At 36.6% G+C, this 18,615-nt stretch overlaps 1 protein-coding gene across 1 annotated transcript in view; it reads left to right on the top strand.

The window, feature by feature from the left end:
* RALYL (RALY RNA binding protein like) overlaps window positions 1-18,615 on the top strand; it is a 191,283-nt gene that overhangs the window by 164,104 nt on the left and 8,564 nt on the right. Inside the window, exon 5 of the mRNA XM_007956195.2 lies at window positions 10,543-10,656. Within this exon, the coding sequence (XP_007954386.2) occupies window positions 10,543-10,656 (114 nt within the window). The remainder of the gene's footprint in view (window positions 1-10,542; window positions 10,657-18,615) is intronic.

The following is an 18,615-nucleotide window of genomic DNA, read 5'->3' as shown; positions in this document are numbered from 1 at the left end:
AGCAAGAGGCAGAGCTGAAGCCCAAAGTCAAGGAGATTTCACCCAGCCCCTAGAGCCTGGTACTTTGAACTCAGACTTCTAACCTCCTAAACTGTAAGAGAATAAATCCCTGTTTGTTTAAAACCACCTATTCATGGTATTTTCTATTAGACTAACTTTAATTAATTTCAAAAGAGAAGTGGGGAAGAACTGCCTCATCAAATAGAGTCAACCTTAATGATATGGATGGAGTAAAGCTTTCGGGACGTTCATTTGCTAATGGGACACAACTCAAAATGGGAAAAAACAGCTGTATTCATTAATAACTGGAATATGGAAAGTAAGAAATATGAATCTAGGAAAATTAGAAGTTGTCAAAAATGAAATGGAACACATAAAGATCCATATCTTAAGTGTTAGGGCGCTGAAATACACTGGTATTGGCCATTTCGTATTAGAAAATCATATGGTCTACTATGCTGGGAATGACAAATTGAAGAGGAATGGTCTTGCATTCATCATCAAAAAGAACTTCTCAAGATTTATCCTGAAGTACAATGCTGTCAGTGATAGGATAATATCCATATGCCTTCAAGGAAAACCAGTTAATACTATTATTATTAAAATTTATACACCAACCACTAAGCCAAAAATAAAATTGAAGGTCTTTATCAACTTGTGCAGTCTGAAGTTGACCAAACATGCAATCAAGATATATTGATTATTATTGGTGATTAGAATGCAAAAGTTGGAAACAAAAAAGACTCATCAGTAGGTGGAAAATATGTCCTTGGTGATAGAAATGACACCAGAGATCGCATGATAGAATTTTACAAGACTAATCTATGAGTCAGGTCCGACTCGATGGCACATAACAACAATATAACTACAACAACTTATTCATTGCAAATACATTTTTTCAACAACATAAAGGGTAGCTGTACACATGGACCTTGCCACATGGAATACACAGGAATCAGATTAACTATATCTGTGTAAAGAGGTGATGAAGAAGCTCAATATCATCAGTCAAAGAAGGCCAGGAGTTAACTGTAGAAGAGACCTGTCAATTGCTCATATGCAAGTTCAAGTTGAAGCAAAAGAAATTGAAAACAAGTCCACAACAGCCAAAATACAATCTTGATTAAATCCCACCTGAATTTAGAGACCATCTGAAGACTAGATCTGACACATTGAATATAAAGACCAAAGACCAGAGGATTTGTCAGATGACATTAAGATCATCATTCATGAAAAAAGCAAATGATCATTAAAAAGACAGGAAAGGAAGAAAAGACTAAAGTGGATGTCAGAAGAGACTCTGGGTCATATTGCACTCAGCAAATCTACTGCAAAAGACCGCTTTAAAGTGTTAAAGAGTAACAGATGTCATTTGAAGACTAAGGTGTGTCTGACCCAGGCCATGGTATTTTCAATTGCCTCATATGCATGTGAAAGATGGACAATGAATAAAGAAGAATGAAGAAGAATTGATGCCTTTGAATTGTGGTATTAGTGAAGAATACTAAAAATACCAAGGACTTCCTAAAGAACTAACAAATCTGTCCTGGAGGAAGTGCAGCCAAAATGCTCCTTAGAACCAAGAAAGGCCAGACTTTGTCTCACCTACTTTGGTCATGTTGTCAGAAAGGACCATTCCCTGGAGAAGGATATCATGCTTGGTATACTAGAGGGTCAGTGAAAAGGAGAAGACCTCAACAAAATAAATTGACACTATGGCTGCAAGGATGGGCTCAACATAGCAAGAATTTTGAGGATGGCACAGAACTTGGAAGTGTTTAATTCTATTGTGCGTAAGTTTGCTATGAGTCACAGCCAACTCTTCAGCACCTAACAACGACAACAAGACCCTATACAATCTTCTCCACATCCTTTTTCCCATTACCTCTCTGACTTTTTGCATTCTTCTTCCACATTCTCATTACACTTCAGCCACACTGATGTCTTTACTGTCCTTAAAACATCCAAAGTACACTCCTGTCTCACTACCACCACCAGTTGTCATGGAGTCAATTCTGACTCATGGTGATCACATGTGTGTAAGGATGAACTATGTCCCATTGAGTTTTCAAGGGCTGATTTTTCAGAATTAGATTTCTCAGCCTTTCTTCTGAGGCAACTCTGAGTGGTCTCAAACCACCAACCTTTCGGTCTGCACCACCTAGGGATTTTTGTCTCAAACCTCTGTAATTACTCTTTCTCTACCTCATATGGGAGCTCTGGTGGCATAGTGCCTAAGAAGTTTGACCACTAACCAGAAGGCTGGTGGTTGAAACCCACCAGCCACTCCTCGAAAGGAAGATTGGGCAATCTCCTTCCGTAGAGATACCACCTCGGAAACCCAAGGAGGGGTCACTATGAGTCAGATCCACCTCAACGGCACCTAACAACAACAACTACCTCATATACTCTCCTATCCCACCAACCCATGACTTACTCCCTTCCTGTTTGAGACTTTTGCTCAAATACCCTTATCAGTAAAGCTTGCCCTAACCACCTTATATAAAATGGCAAATCTCAGTCTGAAGCTTGGCCTTTCTTAACTTCTTCTATGTGTTATTTTTCCATATGTATTTGTTTGTTTGTTCATTGTCTGTCCTACACCACTATACCACTAGATGAGAGTTCCATAAAGGCAGGGATTTTTTATCTCTCTTGTTTTTATCTCTGGCAAGAAACCTAACGATAATAGGGTCTCCATAAATATTGTGTGAATATGTTATATGCTTGAATTAAAAAATAAGAGCAATTCAAACCCTTGTCAAGGAAAAAGACATTTAAATAATTAATAACAATTTAAAGTACCATCTGAAAGAAGTATGAGTAGAAGGATTATGACTTTGCTGAATACAAGTTAAAGATGACTTTATGATGCAATGAATATTTGAGGTAGATATTTAAAGATTAAATGAAGTTTACCAAGTGGAGGGGATAAGAGTGGAGGATGTTTCAGAGAGGGAAATCAACAAAAGCAAAGATATTGATGTCTGAAATTACAGGATACATTCAAGGGATGATGAACAGGTAGGACTAGAGCCTTAGGTACATGGGAATATCTGGCAGATGATGAGGCAGAGAAGGTAATTTGGAGCTGATTGGGAAGTAAAGCAATTTTCTCAAATTCTAACATTCGTAAATTTAAATTGTAAAATTCATGTTCTTCAGTAATGAAATCAAATTTTCACCAGCCCTTAGCTTGTTTACATAGGGCTTTTATCATAACAATTGTACAAAAGCAAGTTGATTAAATGTATTCAGTATTATTCTTAGAAGAAAAAAAAATATGCTTAAGTCACTCTCTAACACTCTATATAAAAACAAAGGCGTCCTATTCTATACAATGCATCTTTAAAGAACAGAATTACAAATTTTGTAGAAGTGGGGTGTAATTGGGAAAAATGCTAAAGAGTGGTTTCCAAAGGCACATGTTCTTCTCTTATTTTTTCATAATAGTTCTAATAAAGAAAAGGCCTTTATTCATGCTAATCTTTTTGCACATTCTGTTTGCTTCTCTATTTCCCATTAATCAGTCAACTCCTAGAGCAAATGTTGTGATTTTAGTGCCTGGCACATGAACAAAACTTTCAATAAAATTCCTTGTTTGTTTTAGAATTGGCATGGAGTGATCACACCTACACAAACACATACCTTCAAATCTTCTGGCATTTTTATTTGCTAACTTGGTTCAAGATACTCAGGTTCTATTGTTGTTGTTGTTATGTGCCGTCAAGTCGGCCGCGAACTCATAGCAACCCCTCCTTGGGTTTCCGAGGCAGCATCACTACGGAAGTAGGATTGCCCAACTTTCCTTCCGAGGAGTGGCTGGTGGGTTTGAACTGCCAGCCGTCTGGTTAGCAGGCAAGTGTCTTAGCCACTATGCTACCAGAGCTCCCCAGGTTCTATTAGGAATGCAAAAGCAAACAACAACAACAGTGAAAAGATCAGATGTTCTCTCTTCATTCAACTCAAAGAGAACACGATTCTACAGAGCTTAAGCTAGTATACTAGTTGTCGTGGATTTAATTTCCCATATGTGTCAAAGCAGAACTATGCTCATAGAGTTTTCAATGGCTGATTTTTCTAAAGGAGATTGCCAAGTCTTACTTCCAAGGCACCTCTAGGTGGCCTTGAACCCTCAACTTCTTCATTAGCAGCAGCCAAGCACACTAACTGCTTGCATCACCCCAGAACTCTTCCAGAGAACTTAAAATTGTAAATCCAGTAATATGTGTTGTTTTAGACAATTGTCCAAATCCATGCCCCCACACGCTTTTTTTTAAGGGTGTTGTATCATCAGAGAGCTGAATAATTTATTAATCAGGAATCTGAGTAAATTTTCAGGGATCTAATTTATGATGAGAAAACAGAAACTTTTAATTAAGCACTAATCTGATTTGGCATCTCTTTTTAAAGCCTCTTAATTGCATTTTTAAATTAAGGACAGCCTTCAAGCCCAGAACCTCATAGTAAGCTTCAGAAGTCTCAGTAGTCAATAAGAAGAGAAGAAACTTATCAAAACATATAAAAAAATGTCCAAAAGCAGGTTCCTGAAATTCTTGATTAATAATGTCTTTACTCTCAAGGAATTTACATTTTACTAAGCAAAATAAAACATACAAAAGAAAAGTCAGCAAGCATTATATGTGTACCAGTAAATGTGAGATGCTATTAAATAGATTATAGGTAAGAGATGTCCCCTTCACTGGGTTCACAACAACGCAAGACACAGCCATCGAGCCGGATCCAACACACAGTGACCCCTCCTTGGGTTTCTGAGGCAGTATTACTATGGAAGTAGATTGCCCAACCTTCCTTCCAAGGAGTGGCTGAGTTTGAACCACCAGCCTTCTGGTTAGCAGTCAAATGCCTTAGGCACTGTGCCATCAGTGGGTTAGTCAAAGAAAAATTTGTGGGACAGACAAGACTTAAACTAGTTGGGTGGGACTTTGATAGACGTATTTAGAAGAGAGAAATGTCTTTGCTGAGAAAGTTATGTAAATAATAACAGTGACTGTTTCTAACATTTATTGAGACTACTTATGTCCCGGGCAATGTGCATTATCTCATTAAGTTCTCACAGCATTCTCTTAGGTAGATTATGGGACTTATAGAGATAATGAAACTTATGCTTAGTGATTAGAAGAGACTTTCTCCAAAAAACAAAGATTTGAACTAGAGTCTACCTGGTTCTAAACATTATTTGATTAAGTACTAAGTTGTTCTGTTCAAATGAAGAGTTCACTTTGAGAAACTAGAAATATACTTTGAAGAAGAGCCTGAATACCCTTTTAAAGAATTTAGTTTGTCATGTACATGTGTTTATTTTTTCCTTATACAAAATGAAGACATTCTGAAAGTTTTTCAATAGGGAAGGCTAATGGTTTAGAAATACTATTCTCAGAACACTGTGCAAGAAGTAGGACAAATGAAAAACAGAAGCCTAATTAAAAGTGCACTGAAAATGCACAAGGGTGCTTTAGACCATAGGATCACTTTATTCTGAATAAACTTTTATTTTGGGGAAGAATTTCAGAAATCAAAGAAGTTGCAAAGATTTTTAAGAATCTAAATTTAGATTTCAATAATTGTAAAATATGTCTATTATGATGGAGTGAATAAAAAGAAGAGCTAATGTAAATCATTGTGCATCAGAGAAATATTTACCAGGAGCAAAAAATAAAAAACAGAAAATGAAAGCAGACACAGAAGTGGCCCATCCCAGGAATCAAGGCACAAAATAGTGCATGGACTAACTGAAGACAGGTAGAAATGATTAGAGCAAACTAGACCAGATAAAGGACAGGACTTCTCCCAAGGGCAATACTACAGAGGTATTAGAGTATGATAAGGAAAAGACAATCCAACTGATAGGCAGCCCCAGGGCATGTCACCCAATATAGTCAATGCCATATTCAGGACTTCTACAATTACTGAGGAGCAGCTCTGACTACATCTAAGCTCTATGTTGCATCACATTTGTTGAGCTGGTATTCCTCATTTCCAGGAGAGAATCTGGACAACCTGATCAAGGCTAAGACAGTGAGGACCAAAAGCTTCTCTTTGAATTCCATCATTGTGCTGTCTAAGCTTGAGTATTAACTAATTAAATCCAAATTTGATAGTGATCTGACTCTGATCTTACAAGGCATTTCTACAAGTGCTAGATTTGAGCCTAGACTTAAAGGAAACCTTGGCTCCCAGACTTCTAGGTTATTTTTGTGATGTAATTTCTGTGAGCTGAGTATTGGCTCCACTTTCCATGAAAAAGAGTCTATTAGTTTTCAGCCATAACCCCATTTCTCCTGCATTGAAACCCAGTGTAATCAGATCAGATATTTTCTACTAAATTTGATAAGTCTAACTAAAACTACATGACATGCTTCCATCAAAGAGAATGAGAATCATTCATTTTTCAAAGCAGAATCAATTTGCAATTGTTACAGATTTTTTTTTCAAATTTGCTATAATTCAACAATGGTACTTTGATGTCTTTGAAGTGATTGATTTAAGGATTAATTCTCCATTTTAAAACTGTTCTAGTTTTGGTTTCATATGTCATAATAGGAAACTCCACAGGGCCTCTGATTCTTGAGTTTGTATTTTGCAATCTACTTTGCATCATAAATAAAAATCTTGTTTTTGAGGAAAATTCCAATATTATGATGGAAAATGCTTTCTTATATTTACATTGGAAAAAAAATATCTTTTCTTCTTGGGAGCATTTAATGTGTGAAGTGCATAATATACCATATATAGTGTATCATATATCTAAATTGACAAATGACTCTATTCAAAGCAGAAATTGCATTTTGTTCTTATTACTTTCAAAATGGTTCCTAAAAACTAAAGAATCAAGTTAAAGCAATCCTATTCCTAGGTTTATATCCTAGAAATATAAAAGCAGTGACATGAATAGACCTATGCACACCCATGTTCATTGAAGCATTCACAATAACAAAACAATGGAAACCACCTAAGTGCTATCATTGAATGAACAGGTAAACAAATGTGGTACATATATACAATGGTAAAGAACAATGATGAATGCATGAAACATCTTCTAATGTGGTTGAAGCTGTTGGACATTATGGTGAGTGAAGTAAGTCAAACACAAAGGACAAATATTGCATGATAATACTTTCATAAAAAGTCAAGAATGGATATACACACAGAAAGCAATGTTCTTTGATGGTTACCAGAGATGGCCGGGGAAGGGAGGAAGGAGGAATTACTTACTAGATCATAAACATGTTAATTCTGGTGATGGAGAAAACAATATACAATATGGGGGAAGTCAGCACAATTTGACCAAGGTAAATGAAGATGCTGAGAGGTACACAAAAATAGAGGAGAACTCCACAATTATAAAAAGTCAAGGAAAGGTTTATATATGGAAGGAAACTTTCTTTGCTGGTCACCAGGGATGAGGTGGGAGAGGAGCGAAAATTGCTAGACAGGTAGGAGGCAAGTACTGATTTGGATGAATGGTAAGGCAATATACCAAATTGAGTGACCTATGCAATAACACTAAGGAAAAGGAAGACAGAGAGAGGTGTACAAGATGTACAGACAACAAAGATAAATAATTTTACATATACGATACTGTGTTATCAATGATAACAAACACTAATCTATGGATAAGTAGATGCATAGACAGGCTAAATGATCAGGTTATGTCTAGGCAAAAGGGAATATACCCATGACCAAATATAAGGTTGGCAGGTAATATTTCTGCATACGTATTTATACATGCTGTAAGAATGTCCATATAAATAGAACTAACAGGTGGCAAAAATATGATAACTTGTTAGCCACAGCCACCCTGATCGAATGAGTTGTTGAACCCTGTGGGCATGGGACCATGATCACAAGAGACATCAAGCTCAATTGGCAGAACATAATACACAAAAACATTGTTCTACAGACTACCTTGGTGAGTAGCAACCGGGGTCATAAAGGCTTGAAAGCAGCCATCTATATGTAATAATCGGTCTCTCCTAGTCCAGACCAAAGAAGAATGATGAAAACCAAAGACACATGGAAACAATTAGTCCAAGGGACTAGTGGACAATGCAAAGTTCAATGTATGTGATCATGAGACCAGAACTAGATATGCCAGGCTACCATTGTCAACCACTCAGAAGGGGATTAGTGCAGGAGATCCTGGATAGAGCAGGAGAATAATGTAAAACAAAACTCAAAAATCATAAAAAAAAACACCAGGCTTACTGGTCTGATAGAGGCAGTGAAACTCACAAGATTATGGCTCCCAGTTATCCTTCAAGCCTGGAATTGGACTCACTCCTGTAGCTGTCATCCAAACAATAGACAGGCATATAGGGTGAACACTTCTTACACCAGGTAGATACACTGCTTAGAATAATCAATCATAGGAGAACACAAAGGCAGTATTTGCACAGGGAGTTAGCTCAGGGGGCAGGAATGCATAGGAAAGGACACAGGGAAGAGGTAACCACAGGGAGGAAGTGGGAAGAGAGCAGTTACATTGTGGGGATTGCAGTCAATGTCATGAAACAAAAGGTGTATGAACTGCTGTATGGAAAATGAATTTTCTCTGTAAACTTTCACCCAAATCACAATAAAAATTTGAAAAAAAAAAAAAAAAGAATAAAAGGCAATTGTGGAAAATGCTATAACATATACAATTTTCCAACAGTACTAAGCAAAAAAATATGTGAGTGTTTACATAGATAGATATGTATGCTTTATAGGAGTGGGAAGGCATATGTGAGTAGATGCATGTGCATATATAGGTATATATGTTGGCACATAATACATACTTGTATGTGTTGCATATATATTCATATACATAATAAAGCACATAGGAGGCACAATTATGTATGAACTCAAACACTTCCTGGGATTGATTTACTGGGTTTGAATGCTCGGAACTATAGTCTCATGTGACAATTAGGTAAATTGGCATAATTTAATTCATAAAGATAGCATTCTACATTCTAGTTTGGTGAGTAGCATCTGGGGTTTGAAAAGCTTGCGAGTGGCTATCTAAGATCCAACTATTGCTCTCTTCCTGCCTGGGGCAAAGGGGAGCGAAGGAAACCAATGACCCAGGGAAGAAATTAGTCCACAGGACAAACAGCCCATGGAAATCACAGCTTCTTTTATCCTGAGACCACAAGAACTAGATAGTTCTTGGCTACTATACTACCTCTAACTATGTGGGCCAGAGACACAATAGAAGGTCCCAGTTAAAATGGAAGAAAAGTGTATAACAAAATTCAAGTTCATAAAACAGTCCAGACTTACTGGACTGAGAGAGACAGAGGAACTCCCAAGACTATCTCCCTAAGATATTCTTTTAAACTGGAAGTGAAGCCAATCCCCAAGTTCACCTTTAAGCCAAAAAGTGGATTGGCCTATAAAATAAAGAATAACACCCATGAAGAATGTGCTCCTTTAAGCAATTAATTATATGAGACCAAATGGTCAATAATTGACAGAAAAGCAGGAAGGGGCAGAGAAACTGGGTGGATGGAAACAGGACAGGTGCAGCAGAAGCAGTGAGAGTGCACACACATTACAGGGGATTGTAATGAATGGCACAGAACGACTTGTGTATGAGTTGTTGGATGAGAACCGAATGTGCTGTGTAAACTTTTACCTAAAACACAATAAAATATTTTAAATGAGTATTTTTCTAAAAAAAAAAAAGATCAAGTTAAACATTCTAATTTCTTCAGAAATATCTGAGGAATATCCTAGCTGTGATCAATATAAATTAAGGAAAATGATAAATAGTCAGTCCTATATTAGTTTCTACCCACCCCACCCCCCTACCCCACCTCTTGGAAATCACACTAAATACCAAAAATCTGGCATGGAGCCAATACTTCAGAGTATGAACTTCAGTGAATTTTCCCTGCCGCAAGCTACAGAGCTTGAAGAGAGGCAAGCACAACCTAATGCCGCATTTAAAAAAAAATAAATAAAAGAGTGGGTTAACTAACTGACAAGTGTTCAGTAAATGGAGAGAGTTCTCTGGCATCTAAGACATTTCTTTAGAGGATAAATGTCACATCTTAGTTCCAATCAATCACTACCAAGAAGCTAGATTGAAAATACCACTGAATGCTGAAATATCTATTATAATCTGGTGCCTCAAAGCAGTATCACTGTACCTATCATGATTTAATCATTCCTCAATCTGAATCCATTTTATATTGCAGATTGGCTCTACTATTTGCCAAAACTGAATTTAGTATCATTTTAGTTATTTTATAAAACATATTCAAATTCCTGTCCCTTTGCTTAACATTCAGTCTAAATCATTTAGTATCACACACTCACATCACTGATATTCACTGCTGGTAATTGACAAAATCATCTATAATCCAAACAGCACCAGAAAAAAAATGAAAAAGTACAAACTAAAAAGTATCCTGTGCAACTTGATATGGCCTTGAGAGAACATGGGGTGTCTGTGAGCTATGCCATAACTGAAATATGGTGTATTTGATATTCAGGTTTTTTTTTTTCTTCCCCCTCCTTGTCCCCTTCCAGTGAAATCAGATGAGTTACAGACAATCAAGAAAGAATTAACCCAGATCAAAACTAAAATTGACTCCTTGCTAGGGCGCCTGGAGAAGATTGAGAAGCAGCAGAAGGCGGAGGCAGGTAAGCGAGAAGCATCTGTGGCTGCAGACATGTTGGAATTACACCAGAGAAGCGCCGTCAATCACAGAGACAGTGCAGGACAAGGGGGAAGCGCCGTCAATCACAGAGCCAGTGCAGGACAAGGGGGACACTGACTGCGTTTAATAGAGTTTAATACAGATACGTGCAGTAAGAATGGAATTGAAATGATAGAGTGTGTTTCCCTGCCTTTCAGAGGATATGAACCTATTTTTCTAAGATCCATACTAAAAAAAAAAGAAGAAAAGGATTTTGATGGAAATAATAATTAATTGTTGAATCACAATTGAAAGTTTACATGTCAATATCAAGTAACCTTTAAGCAAATAAAATCAATTAATGGAATAATGATAACAGAATAAAGTAATATTCACATTTCCTTAACTAAAGCAAAGTTTAACAGATTTCACAAACCATTATTACGAAGCCCAACTCCTGCCCTTGCTGTCACCCTGCAAAACTACTGGACCCAGTGTCAGGAACCTCACACCAACAGCACGTTTCTGGTCACCCACTGGCCAAGTTATTTGATTATATCCTTTTATAGCTTAAGGCTTCTCTCCTTTGAATTATCAGCCTTGACCCTAGTTCCATTATATTGCAATTCTAATGACCTTTTCATGTTGCTACATATATTTTTAAAATCATAGAATATGAAAACTGGGAGAAGCTTAGCGATGAGTTAGTCCATGGTTTGAAAATCCTGTTTTACATGGACTTAGATACGTCAGGGGACTCCTTAAAGAACTGGAGAATGGAAAAGTAGAAGATCTAGTAGATAAATCAACACTGTCGTCTCTAAACCTAACCCTGCTTTGACCAGTGTAGCTCAGCTGGTATCTGTTGTATATACTGCAATTCAACATAAGACTCAACCTGCTGAGTTTCACTTCTTAAAAAATTTGAAAAATACCCTTTTGGAAGCTACTGAAAAAGGCAACCTCCTTATTTCACAGATGAAAAACAACAACTCAAGGTGAATTGAATTTCTTTGGCCATATAACACGTTAGTGATAAGCCTTGGACTCAAACCCAGTTCTTGTGATTGAATCCAATGGCCCTTCCAACTTATAGTTTCACTACGAGGGTTGCAGCCAAGGCCTGGTCACAGGATTTTACTAAGGGAGGCAACCTAGGTAATTTCTAACTGATGAGAACCAGCTGAAATCCAGGACTTCTGAGTTATAAAAAACAGTATCTCATCTGTTTGTTGACTGCATCACTGTGTTGAGGACTCAGGTTTACCTTCTGGTAGAGAGCCACATAAGGCTCAAGAATGAAAGAAGCCAGATGTGAGGTGGTGTTATAACAAAATGAGTAGGAGGCATAAGCTTAGGTACAAATCATCACCCACAATTACTTTTCCTCAGTTTTCTCTCTTATAAATGATGCTAGTAATCACCACCTCAGAGAATTCTTCTGAAAAGATGATTAAAGTAGTATAGTAACTATCACAGAGCAATGGCTTAAAAAGGTATCTATCTGGTATTGGTAGCAACACAGACCCATACGAGAAGTGAACATTTCTCATTTCCCTTCTACTTTCATGTAGCCCATTTTTAAAAAATACAAGGCATGTTGCTAGGACTTGGTAAATTCTTACTAAAATTTGTTAACTTCATGTGGATGACACATGATAGATCAAATAGAATCATCTCTACTAAAAATTTCTATTACAAATATATTTTCTACCAAGAAAAGATATGCTGCCTACACTTCTTAATGGAGAAATTTAGATTTTAGAAAGTGTTTTACTTGGTATCTTACGGCACTAATCTAAAGTGTTGCTGTAACAGAAATATCCTGTGATGTCGTTTAAATCAATATTTCCCTTTGAGGAACTTCTGTGAAATTCATTATTATGTAAAACAACCCTTACAGCAAAGGACTTTGATAACCAATTTGCACTTCAGTTTAAAGGATTATGGAGAACTCATTTAAATATAAATCACCTCAAAGAGAAAAATGTGATTCTTATTCCATCATATCATACGTTTCAGTTTGCTGCAATGAATAATACCTTCCACGTATCTCCTTGGATGATCACCTATAAACATAATACTAAAATTCAAAGCTTGTATTTTCTTTTCATGAAAGACTGTCACCTTATTTTTTTTTCCACATGCTTAAACTTTACCAATCATGAGACAGTTACTTTTAAAATGATAGACTTACTTCTTTGATGTTTATGTCATTCTTGCTTTAAAATGTTAGGAAGAAAATGGAATTATTTCATTTGCAACTTCATTCTCATAATAATTGTCTCCTGAATAATATTCAGATTTATGGAGATAAGATGACTTTCCTTATATTTTTTTGTATTGTCTTTATAAAAAGAAATAAGGATTGTCTGGAAAGTGTGAACACTACATTATGGGAAGTGGAAAAATTTTATTACAATTCATTTTGAAATATTCAGTGCTTCCTTATGAAATTTAAAGGACACCCTTTTTAATGCTTAATTGGATGCAAGCTAATTATTGGATAACTAGCATTCACTCTTCATCAATACTTGTTTCCCAATTTTCTGTTGTTGTTGTTGTGTGCCGTCGAGTCAAACCCGACTCATAGCGACCCCTCCTTGGGTTTCCGAGGCAGTATCACTACGGAAGTAGGATTGCCCAACCTTCCTTCTGAGGAGTGGCTGGTGGGTTTGAACTGCCAGCCGTCTGGTTAGCAGGCAAGTGTCTTAGCTACTATGCTACCAGAGCTCCCAATTTTCTATTAGATATTTGATAACAAAAGTTATCACAGTGAGAGTGGCAGGAAGGAGATGGAGGATCACAAACAAAAAGTGGAGAAAGCTGGATAACATGGTGATTGCTCTGAGTTCAAGTTTCATAGAATTTTTTTTTTCTTTTTGTTTGAAGTGAATTCCTAAGCTATCAGGAATAGTCACAGTAAAATATAAGTACATTATTTTGAACTATCTAAACTTTAAATTACTTTTAATAGATGTTTGTATGGTATTTTCAACTTTTCATTGAGATTATAAACTTCCTAAGAACCAGATCATATCTCCTCTTCCCTTTTTAACTCTTCTCGACATCATCTACTACAGACAGGGCATTATTTAGCAGATCATGTAACTTCTCTAGGTCTCAAGCCCCTCAAATGTAAACTGAAGGAATGAATTATGGCCTCAAATACATACTTCACCTTTTAAAACTATGAATTATGTGAAACCATCAAGTGTGTGACATTTTTTTCTTTGAATAATTCAAATACAACTTTTTGGGGATATAGCTATTACATCAGTTTAGTCTGTAATTGCATATCATTTGCATTTGATTCTTTTAAATGTATATCATATAAATTGCCACATGTAATTAGCACGAGTTATTTGTGATTTTCACAATGATGTTAAATGACCAAAAAAGATGAAAGGGGAAAGAAGGAAAAGTAAAGACTAGATATCATGCAAGGGCACAATTACCATGGCACATTACCAGCTGAAGTGAAAAAGCAATTAAACGTTATTAAGCTCTACTTTATTCTCAGTGGCATGCCTGATATGTGACCAACAAACTTTCCCTTGGACAATCCCAATGATAATAATCAATATTAGACCTAAGCGTTAGAGAGGTCATGAACTAGAGTGTCATAGAATAAATTCAACCTCTACAAACATTTGATATAAGACATAGAATTTTTTAATTAAATTAATTGTGAAAAATTAGAATATTAAAAATAAATGTAAAAATATACAACTCCTCTTGAAAAACTGAAACTGTCAATACTGCTGCTCACTTACACATGGTATGTACTTTTACATTTACTAGTATCTTTAGCCACTATATAGGACATTTATGTTATTTATTTGGTTCCATTTGACATTTATACTTGAGATGACTATGGTAAGTTCTTTCTTACACTGAGACACAATTTACCTCACTTTCACTTTAGTTCTTTTAGCCTTCTTATGTCTTCTGAAACCAAGCTTAATGTCTAATCCTTTGTAAATGAAATGGCCAATTAAATATTTAAAGATAACTACAATATTCTCACCCCTCCAAAACCTTGAGCAGACAGTTATATAGTAAACCCATGAATAATCAACATAAAAACCAAACCAAACCCACTGCCATAGAGTCGTAGCCTACTCATAGCAGCCCCTCCTTGGGTTTCCGAGGCTGTATCACTACGGAAGTAGATTGTCCAACCTTCCTTCCCAGGAGTGGCTGGTGGGTTTGAACCTCTAGCCTTCTGGTTAGCAGTCAAATGCCTAGGCATTATGATCATAACATTTTTTAAGCCTTCTTTTCTCTAGATAAATACCAACAATTATTTCAGCTGCTTCTCATGTAACTTAGTTTTGTATCTTGAATCATTGTTGTATCTTTTCTCTGGGCAATCTATAGTTTGTCAACTGCCAATTGTGGTACTCAGAATGCAAAAAATAGCTGCAGCCTATAACATGACTATTTCTGGTCTGAATTACTTATTGCTCTCATTGATGGTTAAGACTGAATTGGTGATGATTGTAGTTAAGATGACGAATTAAACATATGAGTTAAGGTATGTTCTCTCCTGAAACTGCATTAAAGTAACAGTGGGAATAAAAAGATAAATAAGATAATCCCTAGGAATAAAAAGAATGGGGAAAATATTATAAAAGCTACACAGCAGATGGATAAGTGTACCTGACAGCACATCTAAGAAATCTGCATCCAAGTTTAACTACAGGACTCCGGAAAGGCTCAGGAATTGAAAGCATCAGATTCCTCTGGGAGAAGGGATATAAATGGGCTGAAAGTATGTTTAAGAAATTATTAGGTTCCTACATCACCATTCTCAAATGTGTACTCAGGGAACTGCACCTGTCCCTCCTGACAGAAGACTGGTAATGTTTCCTCTCCAAAAAACCAAACTCACTACTGTCGAGTCAATTCCGACTCATAGTGACCCCTCCTTGGGTTTCTAAGGCTGTATCTCTCTGGAAGTAGATCTCCCAGTCTTCCTTCCAAGGAGTGGCTGGTGGGTTTGAACCTCCAGCTTTCTGGTTAGCAGTCAAATGTCTTAGGCACTATGCCACCAGAGCTAATACAAGGTGTCTCATGTCTGGAAGACAACAGGCAACATTGAGAACATTTTAAAACAAGGAGAGAAGTAAAAGTTTATACACTGACTGTAGACAAGCCAAGCCTTCTCATCTGCCTCAGCTTTCAGACAACTGGAAGGTCCCTAGAAGAGTCTTCAACTGGAAACATTACCGGCTGAAGAAGAAAGATAGAAAGATGTTGATATGGAGCCCCAACAAAACAGTCAGCAAGATCACCCTGCAGAAACAATCCCTACCTACACTCACAAAGCTTCCAATAAACATTTTTGTACCCCATGAAAAAAAATAAACAAGGATCAACAGACAGAAGAAAACATTTAACATGAATAGCAGATTCTTACTTCACCCCCCAAATGGAGACAATGTAGTAATAATAATAAAATTTCAAGAAAAGGAGACACTCATTAATACCTACATAGAGATAAGAGAATACATTGCATTCATGAAATGAGAATATGAAATTATAAAAATGAGTATTATTAAAAAAACAGAGAAAGGAGCTCTTTGAAATTTGTGTATAATAGCATATATACAAGGGTTGGAAGACAAAAAGAAACTGTTATAGAAAATATAGAAGAGAATAGAGATGGAAAACAGGAGGGAAAGGATAAGAAAATTATAGGATGAATATCTGAATAACAAGGTTGCAGAAAGAAAGAGGAGAAAGGATTATCAGAAAAATGCTTTAAGAAGAAAATCTCAGAATTAACCAGTTTTAAAATACTTCAAATACTTCAAACGATGCATGAAAATAGGTGCACATCAAAACATGTCATTGTGGTATTTCATGGGGGTGGGAAGCAGATTCTACAAGCTTCCAGACAAAGAAAGACAGAGGAAGAAAGTGAGAGAGAACAGTTTTCATGTAAAGGAACGTGGATTAGAACGGCATGCAGCTTCTCAATTGCCACACTGGAATCTAGAAGGTAATAAAAAATGCCCTAAATATTCTGAGAGGAAATTATTTTCACCCTAAAGTTCTATCCCAATACTGACACTATCACATGTGAGGGGAACAGATTAAAGATATTTTGTAGATAAGGTATCAAAAATTATCCCCAATTCACCCTTTTCCAGAAAACTATTGGAGGATTTATTGCACCAAAACAAGAAAATGGAAAGCATAGCATTTGTAAAGCAGGAAATCCAAAGGAAAAGGACTCCCTACAATGGTGGTGATGAAGATCCCAAGATACGAGATGTGTAGGACACCTCCAAAGAAATAAGTCCTGATCAGAATGGGTCAAAAGTTCTAGGAGAGAATTTTTCAAGAAGATAAGTTCAAACTGTCAACTTTTCATCCGGTAGTGAAGCACTAAACCACTTCTTGGGCCACCCAGGAATGCCTAGAGAACTCAGTTAAAACAACAACAACTTAATGCAGTTGTTGATTTAAAGAAAAGAAGATATTGTACAGGAGACAAAAATTAATTATTGTACACTGTTTAGGTGCAAAGTAGTTACATAGTTATTATTATATAAATACTAAATATTGATCTAACCCGATTTACAGAGTAAGACTCCAAGTAGATGGAAAGTGAGTGGGAACTGTGTGAAAAAGAAGTGAATTCTCAGCCTCCTAAGAACTATGTCAACATTGTGAATAAAACTGATTAAGCAGCCATCAAAAAAAAAAAAAAAAAAACAAACTGCCATGGAGTCAGAGCCAACTCACAGCAACCCCTCCTTTTGTTTCCAAGGTAGTATCACTACGGGAGTAGATTGTCCAACCTTCCTTCCGAGGAATGGCTGGTGGGTTTAAATTGCCAGCCTTCTGGTTAGCAGTCAAATACTTTGGGCACTAGGCCACCAAAGATCCTAGAAGTAGCAATAGAAACATGCTATTTAGAGATATGAGGACTAGTATTTGAAAGAAACAACTAAATGACTGGAAAGACTTTGAGGAACAGGAATGGCTAGGGGCAGAGAGAAAACACTGCTATTCTTCATAACAAGCCATGTAGAAATATTTGGCTTTTTAAAAACTAAATGTTTTTAAGGAAACTAAATTTAGGGGAGAGAGCAGAGATTGAGTTGGTGTTTTTAGTTTGTTTGTTAGCACCTAGACAAAAATATTTCCAAATTACTGGACAGCTTCCTGTTGCTATCCCTCAGAACACAATGTTTTCAAATTGAACTCATCATCATTCTCTGCACTTTTCCATCCAAATATGTTCTCTCTGTGCCCTGTTTCAGTCACATCATCATTAGGTAAATCCTGTGGCCAAATTGCAAACCTCAACATCATCTTCTATTCCATCCATATTCAGTGTTGCCAAATCTTGCCTTTGGTAATAAAAATATCTTTATACCACACCCCTTCTTTCTATTTTCCCAATGCTACTACCAGTACCCAAACCTCTCACTTGCATTGCTGCACTCACTTTTTTTTTAAACAACTTTATTGAAGTATATTTTACATATTATAAAATTGATTCATCTCAAGAGTACAATCCAATGATTTCTTGGTAACTTTACCTAGTGGTATAATCACCCCCAGAAAGCATTGTTAGGACATTTCCATCACTCATCCCCTTCAAAGTTGCACTCAACTTTTAGCTTCTCTCAACTTCTAGTCTATTCTACCACCAATTAATCTACGTTATGGAAAATAAATTTATATTACTAAAATATCTAAGGCCACAGACTTAGGAGTAAAGCAGAACTAGGTTTACATCCCACTGGTAACTTGTTGTTGTTGTTGTTGTTGTTGTTAGGTGCCATCGTCTCCAACTCATAGCGACCCTCTGCACAGCAGAACAAAACACTGCCCTGTCCTGCACCAGCTCTACGATCCTTGCTATACTCGAGCCCATTGCCACAGCCACTGTCAATCCATCACATTGAGGGCCTTCTCCTTTTTCGTCGACCCTCCACCT

The sequence above is a fragment of the Orycteropus afer genome, unplaced genomic scaffold (genome assembly GCF_000298275.1).
Source record: "Orycteropus afer afer isolate SDZICR_OR568_19922 unplaced genomic scaffold, OryAfe1.0 scaffold00580, whole genome shotgun sequence".
NCBI lineage: Eukaryota > Metazoa > Chordata > Mammalia > Tubulidentata > Orycteropodidae > Orycteropus > Orycteropus afer.
This window is presented reverse-complemented; position numbering and strand designations above follow the sequence as displayed.